The 13,707-nt window shown below is 36.9% G+C and overlaps 1 protein-coding gene across 1 annotated transcript in view; it reads left to right on the forward strand.

Moving 5' to 3' along the window:
* LOC102977725 (uncharacterized) overlaps window positions 1-13,707 on the forward strand; it is a 206,433-nt gene that overhangs the window by 174,394 nt on the left and 18,332 nt on the right. The window contains 2 exon segments of the mRNA XM_024121907.1: window positions 9,070-9,288; window positions 11,322-11,574. Coding sequence (XP_023977675.1) covers window positions 9,070-9,288; window positions 11,322-11,574 — 472 coding nt within the window.

The following is a 13,707-nucleotide window of genomic DNA, read 5'->3' on the forward strand; positions in this document are numbered from 1 at the left end:
CTCCATACAAATTTTAAGATTTTTGTTCTAGTTCTGTAAAAAATGCCACTGGTAATTTGATAGGGATTGCATTGGATCTGTAGATTGCTTTGGGTAGTATAGCCATTTTCACAATATTGATTCTTTCAATCCAAGAACATGGTATATCTCTCTATCTGTTTGTGTCATCTTTGATTTCTTTCATAAATGTCTTACAGTTTTCTGAGTACAGGTCTTTTACCTCCTTAGGTAGGTTTACTCCTAGGTATTTTATTCTTTTTCTTGCAATGGTGAATGGGATTGTTTCCTTAATTTCTCTTCCTGATCTTTCGTTGTTAGTATTTAGGAATGCAAGAGATTTCTGTGCATTGAGTTTTTACCCTGAAACTTTACCAAATTCATTGATTAGCTCTAGTAGTTTTCTGGTGGCATCTTTAGGATTCTCTATATATAGTATCATGTCATCTGCAAACAGTGACAGTTTTACTTCTTCTTTTCCAATTTGTATTCCTTTTATTTCTTTTTCTCCTCTGATTGCCATGGCTAGGACTTCCAAAACTATGTTGAATAATAGTGGCGAGAGTGGACATCCTTGTCTTGTTCCTGATCTTAGAGGAAATGCTTTCAGTTTTTCACCATTGAGAATGATGTGTGCTGTGGGTTTGTCATATATGGCCTTTATTATGTTGAGGTAGGTTCCCTCTGTGCCTACTTTCTGGAGAGTTTTTATCATAAATAAGTGTTGAATTTTGACAAAAGCATTTTCTGCATCTATTGAGATGATCATATGGTTTTTATGTTTCAGATTGTTAATATGGTGTATCACGTTGATTGATTTGAGTATATTGAAGAATCCTTGCATCCCTGGGATAAATCCCACTTTATCCTGGTGTATGATCCTTTTAATGTGTTGTTGGATTCTGTTTGTTGAGGATTTTTGCATCTATATTAATCAGTGATATTGGTCTGAAATTTTCTTTTTTTGTAGTATCTTTGTCTGGTTTTGGTATCAGGGTGATGGTGGCCTCATAGAATGAATTTAGGAGTGTTCCTTCCTCGGCAGTGTTTTGGAAGAGTTTGAGAAGGATGGGTGTTAGCTCTTCTCTAAATGTTTGATAAAATTAATCTGTGAAGCCATTTGGTGAATGTTGGAAGAATGAATAACAATTTTATCCAAAACATTTTGGTAAATGTGTATGTACAGATACTTTTATAAAACTATTTCCCCCAATGCTTGAAACAATGACAAAGCAATAGCAGATTTGGACATTTTAGAAAACTTTGGTAAAAAAGAAAACTGATACCATTTATAATTTATATAGATTTATCCAATAATCAGCACATGGTTATAGTATTATAATAATACATTTTTTATTAATGCTGTTTCTTTCCAAATAAGTGCTTCTTTATCTTGACATATTTTTTACCTCAATTTCTTTTAAACAAGATATCACAGTGAAGTTGCCCAAAGAGTTCCTATCAGTCAAATCATTTAATGATACACTGCTGTGCACTTAGGAAACTATTCTCAACTGCCATTTAGAAAATCCTAATGGTGGTTTTCTCATTTCTTAGTCACCAAACAAACAAGTTGGCATAGCATGGGCTGTATGAATATTGAAATGGGTAAATTCAAGGTATAAGCTAAACTTACTGAATTGGATCATAGTTTTCACCTAAGCCATTTGGAAAGCCAAGCATTTAAAACATTATTTATTTAATAAATGCTTGTTTTTAAGCATCTACTCTGCACAAGGCATGGTGCTAGAACCTGGGGATATAGGAGTGAACAAGAGAGACAGTTCCTGCATTCATAGAGCAAACGGTCATGCTAACTCATTAATGTTAATGTCAGTTTGCATTTTGACTGAGTTTCCAGTATAACTTCCCAGTATATGTGATTGACTTGTAAACCTCCCTCCTGCCAACTCCATCAGCCCCCATATACTCAGAGAAGCATGGATTGTGGAAATACACAGGTTTTGGTATCAGACTAAAAGTAGATTAAAATCTAGATTCTGGCCTTGGTTCTGTCTCTTAAAATCTGTGATTTAAAGTAAATAATTTGAACTTAAAAAAAATTGATGTATAGTAGATTTACAATACTGTGTAAGTTTTAGGTGTGCAGTTATTCAGTTTTATATATATAATATTCTTTTTTTCTAATACTTTTCCATTATAGGCTATTGAAAGATATTGAATATAGTTTCCTGTGCTATACAGTAAATCCTTGTTGTTTATTTTATATATGATAGTGTGTACCTGTTAATCCCATACTCCTAATTTATACCTCCCCCCACGCTTCCTCTGTGGTAACTCCAAATTTGTTTTCTATGTCTGTGAGTTTGTTTCTCTTTTGTAAATAAGTTCATTTGTACTATTTTTTATATTCCACATATAAGTGATATCATATAATATTTGTCTTTCTCTGTTTGGCTTACAGCCCTTAGGATGATAATCTCCAGGTCCATCCATGTTGCTGCAAATGGCATTATTTTATTGTTTTTTGGCTGAGTAATACTCCATTGTATATATGTACCACATCTTCTTTATCCACTCATCTGTCTTGGCTATTGTAAATAGTGCTGCTATGAACATTAGGGTTCATGTAACTTTTCGAATTAGAATTTTATCTTTTCTAGTCCAGACGTGGAATTGCTGGATCACATGGTAACTCTATTTTTAGTTTTTTAAGGAACCTCCATACTCTTTTCCATAGTGGTTGCACCAATTTACATTCCCACCAACAGCGTAGGAGGGTTCTCTTCTCCACACCCGCTCCAGCATTTATTATTTGTAGACTTTTTGATGATGGCCATTCTGACCGGTGTGAGGTGATACCTCATTGTAGATTTGATTTGCATTTCTCTAATAATTAGCAATGTTGAGCATCTTTTCATGTGCCTGTTGGCCATCCACATGTCTTTTTTGATAATCTGAACTTTCTTAGTTCTCATTTTCTCATCTGCAAAATGTATATAGTAACACGTGTTATCCAAAGTGCCCCTATAAATTAGCTATTTTATATGTATATATATACATATATATAATAGAGTGTGTTCAATACATAATAGCTGCCAAAAATTCTCACTTACTTTAAAAACTCTTGTCCATAAACCATTTTTTTTCAGGGAAGTAAATGAAAGAGAATGGTCTTGTCCAAAGTAAGTGGTTTGCAGCTATAAGCCAGCATATGGGGAAAAAAAAATCTCTTCAATGAATTCTTGAGTTTATATTGCTCAATGTCATGATAGCTAATTCCATTTAGAGAAAATTTATATTAATCCTAGTGACCAACATTTGTCTAATTTTTTAGGTTTCACAACTTTTCCATATACTGTATATTGATGCTGGGTCTCAGCCATGCTGATGGCTCCTTATTACGATGTTGGTGATTTCAAACTAATGTTTCCAGCTCTGATATCTCTTGAACTTCACTTCCATAAGTACAACAGACTATTGGGTAAATTCTCTTGGATATATCATAAGCATTTTCCATATGCAGGTCAATATGAGCTTATTGGGGTTTTTGTGTGTTTGTTTTTTGTTTTTTTCATTTTTCCCTTTTCCCCATCAAATTTTTTTTCTCACATGTTCTCCACTCAGTCACCTTTGGATGAGTTACCTGAGCCAGAAATTTTGGGACCACTTTTGAGTCTTTTTTTAAAGCCCCATATTCAAACTGTCTCCAAGTCTTGTTAACTGTAAGGCAATATCTCTCAAATCCACCTATTTATCTGTCCCTCCACCTCTCTCACTCCCTTTCCCTCAAGAGGGTTACCACTGGCATTTGGGCGTATTATGGGTTGACTTGTATCCCCTCAAACAATATGTTGAGGTTCTAAACCCTAGTACCTCAGAATGTGACCTTACCTGGAAGAGGGTCATTGCAGATGTAAGTTAAGATGAGGTGGTCCTGGAGTAGGGTGGGCCCTTAATCCAATATTGTATCCTTACATGTGAAGACAGAGACACACAAAACAAAGATGGCCACGTGAAGATGGAGGCAGAGGTTGGATTTATGCTGCCACTAGCCAAGGAATGCCTGGGGCTACCAGAAGCTGAAAGAGGCAAGAGAAGATCTGTCCTCTTCTATGCTCTCTCCTCCCACGCCCAGAACCTTCAGGGAGAGCATGGCTCTTCCAACACCTTGATTGAGGACTTGTAGCCTCCAGAATTGTGAGAGAATACATTTCTTTTGTTTGAAATCACCCAGACTGTGGTGCCGGTAGCCCTATGGAACTAATACAGGGTGCAAGAGTTCTTCCTTGTTTGAGGCTCTCAAACATGTTATCCAGAAACGTGTTGCCTTTTGCCACCCTTCATGTCACCGTGACAACCAAGAATATCCACGCCCATATTTCTGAGTGCAACTGTTCTCCTTTCCATTGAGCAGCACGGGGTAGGTCATCATCTAACTCGTAATCCTTTCTCCCCCGAGTCTGTACCCTCTCTACACATTTTCATCTGGCGACTGGGACAATGTTTCTAAACTACAAACATGGTAGCCTTCCCTGTCTCCCTCACCCTAAAATACTTCTTGGGCTATTGATGGTGGCAGAATAGAGCCCAAACTCCTTAATATGGCACGGGCTGACCAGCCCCCATCATAAGAAGGCCTCTTCTACCTCTCCAGCTTCAGCCTCTATCACTACTACTTAGTGGTACAAAGACTTTCTTCACCCAGCTCAACTTACTTTCAGTTTTAGAAATGGAACTTCATTCTGCTGAGAATGACCTGTGCGATGGAATGCCCTCCCAGCTTTTCTACCTACACCCTCACTCTCATTTGTCTAATTCCTCTTCACTTGACAGATCTTAAGATTTGGTCATATACAAATTCCTAAGGACTCATTCACTGAAGAAGAGAGTTTAAGAATGCATTCCATGCTTTTTTTTCAAAGCCATCTTCGTCTTTTTTTTTTTTAATTACACTGATGGATCATAGAAATCTTGTTTGATTTCAGGTCTCTATAAGGACTGGGCATGGAAGGGGGTTATATGTGTGTCATATGAAATGTGGCTGAAGTTCAGAGAAATAGGTTTCATTTAATAGCTGAATACTGGATGACCTCACCATTCTTCTCACCCTCTGGCAGCTCACCCCGTGAGCGATAGAGGAGCAGCCTGCACGAATGGAGGAGTAGCTGCTGGCCTCAATGTGATTTTGCAATGATCTGTGTGCTCTATGGCTGCCTTCATAACCAACAAATCAATTCCCACTATACGTATTACACACCCCAGTGGCAGAGGCCATTTATTACCCTTTTGATGATCATACTCTTTGTACCTAACCAAGAAAGATTACAAAGGAAGGAAAGAACAGTTGAGATGTGAATGAAGATATTTTACTATGGCACTGCATTTCATAGTGTGTCTTGCATGTATACAAGAATGAAAAAGACGCTTTCTTTCAAGACAATTTGGAAACATGGATGCAGAATTGTCCTTTGAATGAAATCTATTTTAAGAACAATATATGGAGAGAGCATTGTGATGCAGTTTTATATCGGTGCACATTTAGATTTCAGATGCAAGTTCAAAATGATTAAGAGAGAAGGACTCAGATTTTCTTGTCATTCGGGAATTGTTTATAAGGCTATACAAGACTAGCTGTGTTCGACTAATGAGCTTTTGGATACATCCTTTTATTTGGCCTCACCTTTCATCAACTGATTCTTTTATTAATTTCTAACTTTGCAGTATCCAGTTTTTTAAACTCTAAATGATTGATGCCAAGATTTTCCTAATTCTTTAAATCCAGATGCTATAGTTACTATCGTTAAACAAACAAATAAAAACAAATACTGAATTGTGTTGACTAGATGCAAGAAAATTGAATATTTTGAATTATATATAAATGGTACACAGTGAAATTCTGGCGCTTTTTATCCTAAATCAGACATCCCATAAACAAATAACGTGGATCTGAACGTGGATGGGAAACATTTTATCAGTGAAACTAATGGCAAAAGTATAACTTGATAGTGGGTTCTGTGCATAAATATTTAAGCCGCTTAGTCAATAGATGAAAAGAACAGTGGAGATTTCCAAAGGTCAAAGAAGCTACTGTCTTTTCTGTTTTGCATCATTTGAGATTTTCCAGTTTTTTGCTAACAACACAATGCCAAATCTGTGTTTGATTTTGTCTTCTCTTTGAAGAGGCAAAACAGTGACAGAATAATTAACTGAAGAGGAGATCATGCACAGAATATTTTCCTTTAGCAGTGTAGAAAGTCCTGGGTTTCATTTCACATTATGGTAAACGTAGTAAAATATTCTGGAATCCTTCTTTAAGAGAGTCAGTCTCCTGACAATTATACCGTTGGTAAACCAAAGCCTCTTGGGGGTCTGTTTCCTGTTTAACTATTCCTCATTTGAGTAACTGAAAAGTATGCTTAGTAGAAAGCCGGCACATGGTTTTCGGTTAGATGATGCTCTACACCTTTATGGAAAAATACACACAAGAACAACCAAAATAAATTTTCAATGTCAAGTTCAGTGCCTTATTAGCCCTGTGCAGACCAAAAGGCTTAAGTCATGGATTGGTATTTTAAAGGGAATAATGGGTTTTCTTTTACTTACTGTTGTTAGTGTTTTGCTTTTCTTCTCTTTCCCTCCCAGACTCTTGTTTCTATCATTTAGCTTCTTTTGGTGATACAATGTCATTATGTTTGAGAGTCTTCAGAGAGAGATGAGCTTTTGTATATAAAATCTTGGGAATCTGTCTATGAAGTCCATTTCTGTTAATGTTCCTACAATGCCTTGAACTGCTGTGGTTAGTCACTAAGCCACTGAACTACTTACTATGGTACCAGCTTCTCCTCTGGTAACGTGTCTATAATCAGGACTATTTTTGGTTGAGGAATTTGCTGAATTATTCTAGAATAGAATTAGACAAGTTAATCCAGGAATTTGGAGCCTAGTTCTTATAAAGATCAATTACTGGTTTAATAAAACCGACATTTTATTAAACCCATGATAGTATATACCAATGATATTTACAGTTTCAATTAAATAACAAATATATGCATGTCCATGTTTAAATCTCTTTTAAAAAAAGAACCATATAATCATTTAGACAGATCTCATACATTTCTTGGGCTTGATGGAAAGCCAGCTTATTTCAAAGTAGCTCTGCTAAATATAGGAAGACAAAATGAGGGAGAAGCAGATTATTGAGTGTTTATTATTTTGTGATAGTAGCCCAGGAATAGCTCTATTCAGAGTGTTTTATATCTGTTAACTGAGTTGTCATATTGACCCTGGAATATTGGTACTATTCTCATCTCCTTTTTCCATATGAAGAAACAAAGGCGTAGAAAGGAATTTCATGCCCAGACAGTCAGATTCTAGAGCTTGTACTTCAGTCACTAGGCTATGGTAACTCTACTGAATACTCACTGCACATAGTCATGGGAATGGGTGGGGAATGAGTTCTGTCCCTACAGATGTTTTCAGATAGCCTCTTCATCTTTTTTCTTGCGAACTGTTATTTTATTTTATTTTATATTATTTTATTTTATTTTAGCTTTTTTCTTTGAACAGCTTTATTGAGATACATAATTCATTTACCATACCATTCACCTATTTAAAGTGTACAATTTAAAGTTTTTAGGATATTCACACTAGTGCAACCATCACCAGAGTCAACTTTACAATATCACCCCCCAAAAAAACACAGTACCCGTGAACACTGACGATTCTTTCTGCTTCAGGCCCCAACCCCTCCTTGTTTTGTTTTGCAAACAATTTTAGAAACTTTGAAAACATCTCTTGCCATCAACACAAAACAGAGGGAGGAAACCAGAGCTAAATCAGAATAACTGTATGTAGCTCTTTCATGTTTAGTTTCAACAGAAAATGTCAGTATTGTGTTAAAGAGTACAAGAGTTCTTAAGTTTTGAATTCTTATTCATATGTTTTTAGTGGTATGTTAATCACTCATTTCGATTTTCAACCTGAAATAGTTAACTTTGAACAAATTATATGCCAATAATTAAATCTAATCTTAATAAAGAGGGATCATTGTGAGTAGATGAGGTAAGCAGGACTATGGTATAGACTTTAAAGGTTTAAAAAAGTTTACTGTTTATAATAATTTATTTCCATATTTCTTTAAAAAATGTAACACACACATAACATAAAATTTACCATGTTTTTTACTTTATTTTATTTTTTAAAAAATTTATCATCTTAACCATTTTAAGTGTACAGTTCAGTTGTGTTAAGTGTATTCACATTGCGGTGCAACCCATTTCCACAACTTTTTCATCTTGTAAAACTGAAACTCTGTACCATTAAATAGCTCCCCATTTCCCCTTCTCCCAGATCCTGGCAACCACCATTCTACTTTCCGTGTCTCTGAATTTGACTCCTCTGGGCACCTCCTGTAAGTGGAATCACACAGTATTTGTCTTTTTATGACTGGCTGACTTCATTTAGCAATAATGTCCTCAAGCTTCATCCATGTTGTAGCGTGTGGCAGAATTTCCTTCCTTTTTTTTTTTCCTTCCTTTTAAGGTTATTAATATTCCACTTGATGGACAGTTAGGCTTTTTCCACCTTTTGGTTATTATGAATAATGCTGCTATGAACATAGGCGTACGAATATCTGTTTGGGATCCTGCTTTGAATTCTTTTGGATAAATACCCAGAAGGAGTATTGCTAGATCATACGGTAGTTGTATTTTCTAAATTTTTGAGGGCCTGCCATACTGTTTTCCATAACAATTATATCATTTTACATTCCCACCAACAGTGCATAAGAGCTCCAATTTTTCCACATTCTCATCAACACTTGTTATTTTCTGGCTTTTTTTTTTCTTTCTTTTTGATAGTAACCGTTGTAATAGGTATGAGGAGATATCTCCTAGTGGTTTTTATTTGCATTTCCATGTCCATGTATTTTTATGTTCCCCTTTAGTAATCCATTATAGCAAAAAGGAACATAGCTAGTTTGAGTCCCAGGTAGCTCAGAAGTAATTTCATTCAATTTTACTTTCACTATGTCTTTATTATTATTCTCAAAATATCTTCCTTTTGGTTGTATTTAAGCTCAAAATGTATCTATTATTTCTTTGTTTGTAGCTGTTCTTCAGTAGCTGATAGTACTGGATCTGGAGAATTCTTCAAGCATCTCTATTTTGTGCTGGCGTCAGTGATTTCAGAACTTCAGTTCGCTCAATGGCAAAGCCAGGGCTTCTGGTACATTATCTTGCTGATGGCTTCTCTCTGGTTCCTGAGGCTCTACCTGCATTACCTCAGCCAGTGGCTTTTCCTCCAGGCCATTTCAATTCCTGTTACAAAGTGAGTGCTTTCCCCTGACAGTCAAAGGGATGCATTTTCATCTTGAGAGGCCAAATGAAAGAAAAAACTCCTCTCCCATCCTTTTACCATAAGACCTAAAATGCAGGTATGATTTGAGAAGACAAAAATGTCTTTATCTAAGAGCAGGAATGTCTATTACAGTTATATTCTCATTTTGGGCCTGTATATACAAATACTTAACCGGTACATCAATATTTATTGAAAATTTAGCAGATTCAACTATGTTCTAATATCTGAGCAGAATCCAAAAAGGAATTTAGCAACAATATTTTATCCTATTTTGATTTTATCAGAGTGACTTAGGCTGAAGGTATTTTAGAAGTAATATAAGTATGATTTATCACCTGTACTCAGAGAAGCAAAGATTGCTTCTTCTGCAAAATGATTGAATTCAAACAATTACTGAACTCAAGCCCAGGCAGCTTTCTGGGCCATTATCCTCTGGAAAAAGATGACACTTTAAAGGATATCTCTCCATAAACATGATTCCAGAGACACTATAGATAGATCAACAGATAGATATCAATACAAGTAAAATTCATTTTCTCAAATGTAGATGGTACGGATAAAAATAAAGGTGTGTGTATATTTTCAATTAAGAAGGTTGAAAACTATTTTAAGACACTTTGAGAAGAAATATGTGTGTGTTATACATACACACATACAGTTTTTGATCATCTTTTGTAATTAAATCACAAATATCTGAATATATTATAGAAAATGCAACTTTAAATATACTAAATAACTGTATCTTCACGGCAGAATTTTATATAGTTGTTATATTCCTTTCTTCCCTTCTTTTTTTTCCTCTTTCTTTTTTTCTTTCTTTTGTGTGAGAGTTTCTAAAGCAGAAAGGGTAAATATTATATGCTTGGGCTAGTTGCTTTTTGCTATTTGCTCTCTTACGTCAATAGACAAGGAAGCTCCATCTTTATTGGTTGTTAATGAAATGAGACTGCAAAAAAGTATCCTGGTAGCTCAGCTTTTTCAATTTCTTAAGCAACAGAGGACCTAATACGTTAAGATGTTTTGTTGACTATTGCCTAGTTCCACAGGCTCGAATCATACATTAGCTCCATGTCACATTGTAGTTATGAGACACAACAATAGCTACAGCAACAGTGAGCATTTTTTCTGCTTTTACTCTGTTAGGTCCTCTGCTAAGAAATGTATACACCTTATTTTATCTGATATTCACAACAGCCTAAGAACAAAGCATAAAACCTGCCTTCAGAGCAAAGGTCAAGGAATGGAATAAATGAAGAACTCTTTTTAGTAGAGAGCTGATAAGCTGATAAGAACTCTTTTTAGAAGAGAGCTGATATGCACAAGCAGCATTAACTACAAAATAGCTTTACAAGGCTGAAACACAGGGGAGGGAAAAATTAGAGTCAGGGAAGGCTCACTTTGCATGGAAAGAGGGTGCCAAAGCCTGGGTGAAGGCTGCTTGAATTACTGGGCTCACCTTGGATTCAAGCCTTAGGTCAAGTTGTCCCTTTAGATGTTTTTGTTGTCAGCAGTGTTGTTGTTGTATTTAGCGGGTCTAGCTAGAGGAATCACAAACAAAATTAATCAGTGATGTCAAAATTCTGGAGAATTATGAGATTTTTTTATATTTCTGATTTCTGTTAGAGATTGAGTCATTACTAAGTGCACTGATATACTTTGCATTTCAAATAGCCTATTAATGAGTATGTGTGACCTGCTGGGCAGTTCTTAGTCTAAAGAATGCCCTGCTCAGTGGATCAAAATGATATCCTTTCTATGATGGCATATGAAATTTACAAGAACAATGACCAAGGTAGAATTTGCCTTTTCCCCAAAAGTGAGCTGTTGAGGAGTTTCTAAGGAAAAGATGAAGACTTCTAACACTTAATTTTGGGGTCCTAGTAAGTGTCAAATTTTCTCTACAAAAGAAAGAAAGCATTTCGTTCTATAAAGTGTTTTGTATATGCAGCATTTTATAGAATTCTTCTCCTTTGCACACGTGTGATTGTTTTGTTTTCCCATAGATTCCATTTTTCCCCCCTCACGCTTGAGCTCTGCTACCCAAGCTCTTTACTTCGCATCAGAGAAGAGTTGCTTGTTGTTGTGATGGGGCCTTTAATGCTGAACGCAATGGTACTTCCCTTGGTTCTGATCAGATGGGGCTGTCAGGTACTGTTTGCGTTCTGCCCTGATGTCCTGTCAAAGTTAATCATCACCATGGGACTATGGACGGTTCTGGACCCACTGGCAGTGTTTATTGTGGATACTGTCCTGGGGGTAAGTCAAGTAAAATAATCGGGATATGAGTCCTTGACACGGAATGTAACGTTAGTGCACAAATCAGTTGCCACGGGAAGTTTCAATAGTCGTGTACAATTCAATATTCATCTTAAATTGAAGTTATTCATTTTTTTCATAATAAAAAATTGTGATGTCTAATATAATCATTTTAAGTGTAATTTTAGCTATGTTAAAGAAACACTTGCAAAATAGGTAGAAAATAATGTTGGAGATCAAATCCAAACTAACTGGTACATTTTCAAAATTATTACAAGGAACCTTTCTTTTGTAACAGTTTTGGTAACTTTTTTTTAATATTAAGGATTTTCACAGCCAAACTTTATAAAAAAGTAATCGTGCAATAGTTCCTTTAATTTGTTAGGTTATTTATTTCCTTTTGAGGTAATACTCTTTCATAACAGATATACTCAAGAAGAAGAATAAGAGCTTTTTAAACATTTCTAAGTAATAAGTAATTTAAAAAATTACTCATTAGGCATTTATTTTGACATTTGTGATGTTTATGAAATGACGAAATGGTGCATCTTCACTCTAAAATATATAGCTTTAGGATTTCATAATTAAGAATGATGTACTAACATATGATTATGTATAAAAATGCTAATAATGATTCTAAATCAAATATTCATTTGTAAAATTATCTAAATTTATGTAATAATATTCCTTAACTTGTGTAGTTCTCCTTTTAAGAAGAAAGGTTTCCGGGGCTTCCCTGGTGACGCAGTGGTTGAGAATCCGCCTGCCGATGCGGGGACACGGGTTCGTGCCCCGATCCGGGAAGATCCCACAGGCCACCGAGGGGCTGGGCCCGTGAGCCATGGCCGCTGAGCCTCTGCGTCCGGAGCCTGTGCTTCGCAAGGGGGAGGCCACAGCAGTGAGAGGCCCGCGTACCACAAAAAAAAAAAAAAAAAAAAAAAGCGAGGTTTCCAACCTCTATATATGTGTTTAGACTATATTCACTGTGCCGAGCAGATCATAGGGGTGGGGCCTGAAATTCTGCGTATTAACAGACTCCTAGATGTTGCCAAGGATGCTGGTTCCATGGACCAGATCACACTGTGACAAGGTGATAGACCCTCTACTGAGAAGGTATCTCCCTTCCCTTGGCTGTTTGCTAGGCTGGCTTTCACTTGCTCAAGGTTCCTGGCTGCTCTCAGCAAGACTGGGGTCCTTGATGTACTGAGTCTACTAATGACTTTTTAGGCCTGTGTGTGGGAATTCTGACTTTTTATTTCAGAGTGGAATGACCTCTGCTTAGAACCTGCAGACAAATGTGACAGTTGACTCTGCAACCATGTAGGTCATTTTAATATTAGCAAAACAAACTAAAAGCAGTGAACATCGAGCCTACCAATGTACCTAGCTTCTAGACTCCCTGCCAAGGAAAATTTGTCAGTGCTTGGAAGGCTTGTTTTCAAGTTCTCACCTGTGCCCACCCTTGAAGCCTCAGTACATGGACCACCTTGATAACAGGTCAGGAGAGGGAGTCTTGTCAGTCAGAAGTGGTCGTGTTTTCTACCCCATCCTAAGTTCCTTCACCCGTCTGATTAGACGCCAGGTTCATAAGGACAAGACTGTGCCGTCAAGGTTTGTTGAGCAGGAGATGCAGAGAGGGATGCTGTCCGCATTCCAGTAGGACCATAGCCCATGGCCTCTCACAGTTCCTCCTGGGGCCAGTTTGGTCCTATTGCTACACCACATGGGAAGCCATCTGGGGAGGATGAGCCACTGTCCTTTATGATCTTCTGAGATCTCCTCATAAGGAAAGTCTGCAGCTCTCCTGGGATGGCTTTCCTTCTTCCAGACAGGTCCCCTAGAGAGATTACTAGCTGAATAGTCCACTGTATCAAAGGCAGCTGACAAAATGAGCTGTCTTAATTTACTCTGGGGCCTCTGATGTCATCTACAGGAAAGTAACCTCCAGCAGGGCCATCTCCGAACCAGTTCAGAAGTCTGTAACCTGATGGAAGCTGACTTGGATTCTTTTTTACACATTTTTTTTTTTTTTTTTTCGGTATGCGGGCCTCTCACTGCCGTGGCCTCTCCCGTTGCGGAGCACAGGCTCCGGACGCACAGGCTCAGCGGCCATGGCTCACGGGCCCAGCTGCT

The sequence above is a fragment of the Physeter macrocephalus genome, chromosome 18 (assembly GCF_002837175.3).
Source record: "Physeter macrocephalus isolate SW-GA chromosome 18, ASM283717v5, whole genome shotgun sequence".
Lineage (NCBI taxonomy): Eukaryota > Metazoa > Chordata > Mammalia > Artiodactyla > Physeteridae > Physeter > Physeter macrocephalus.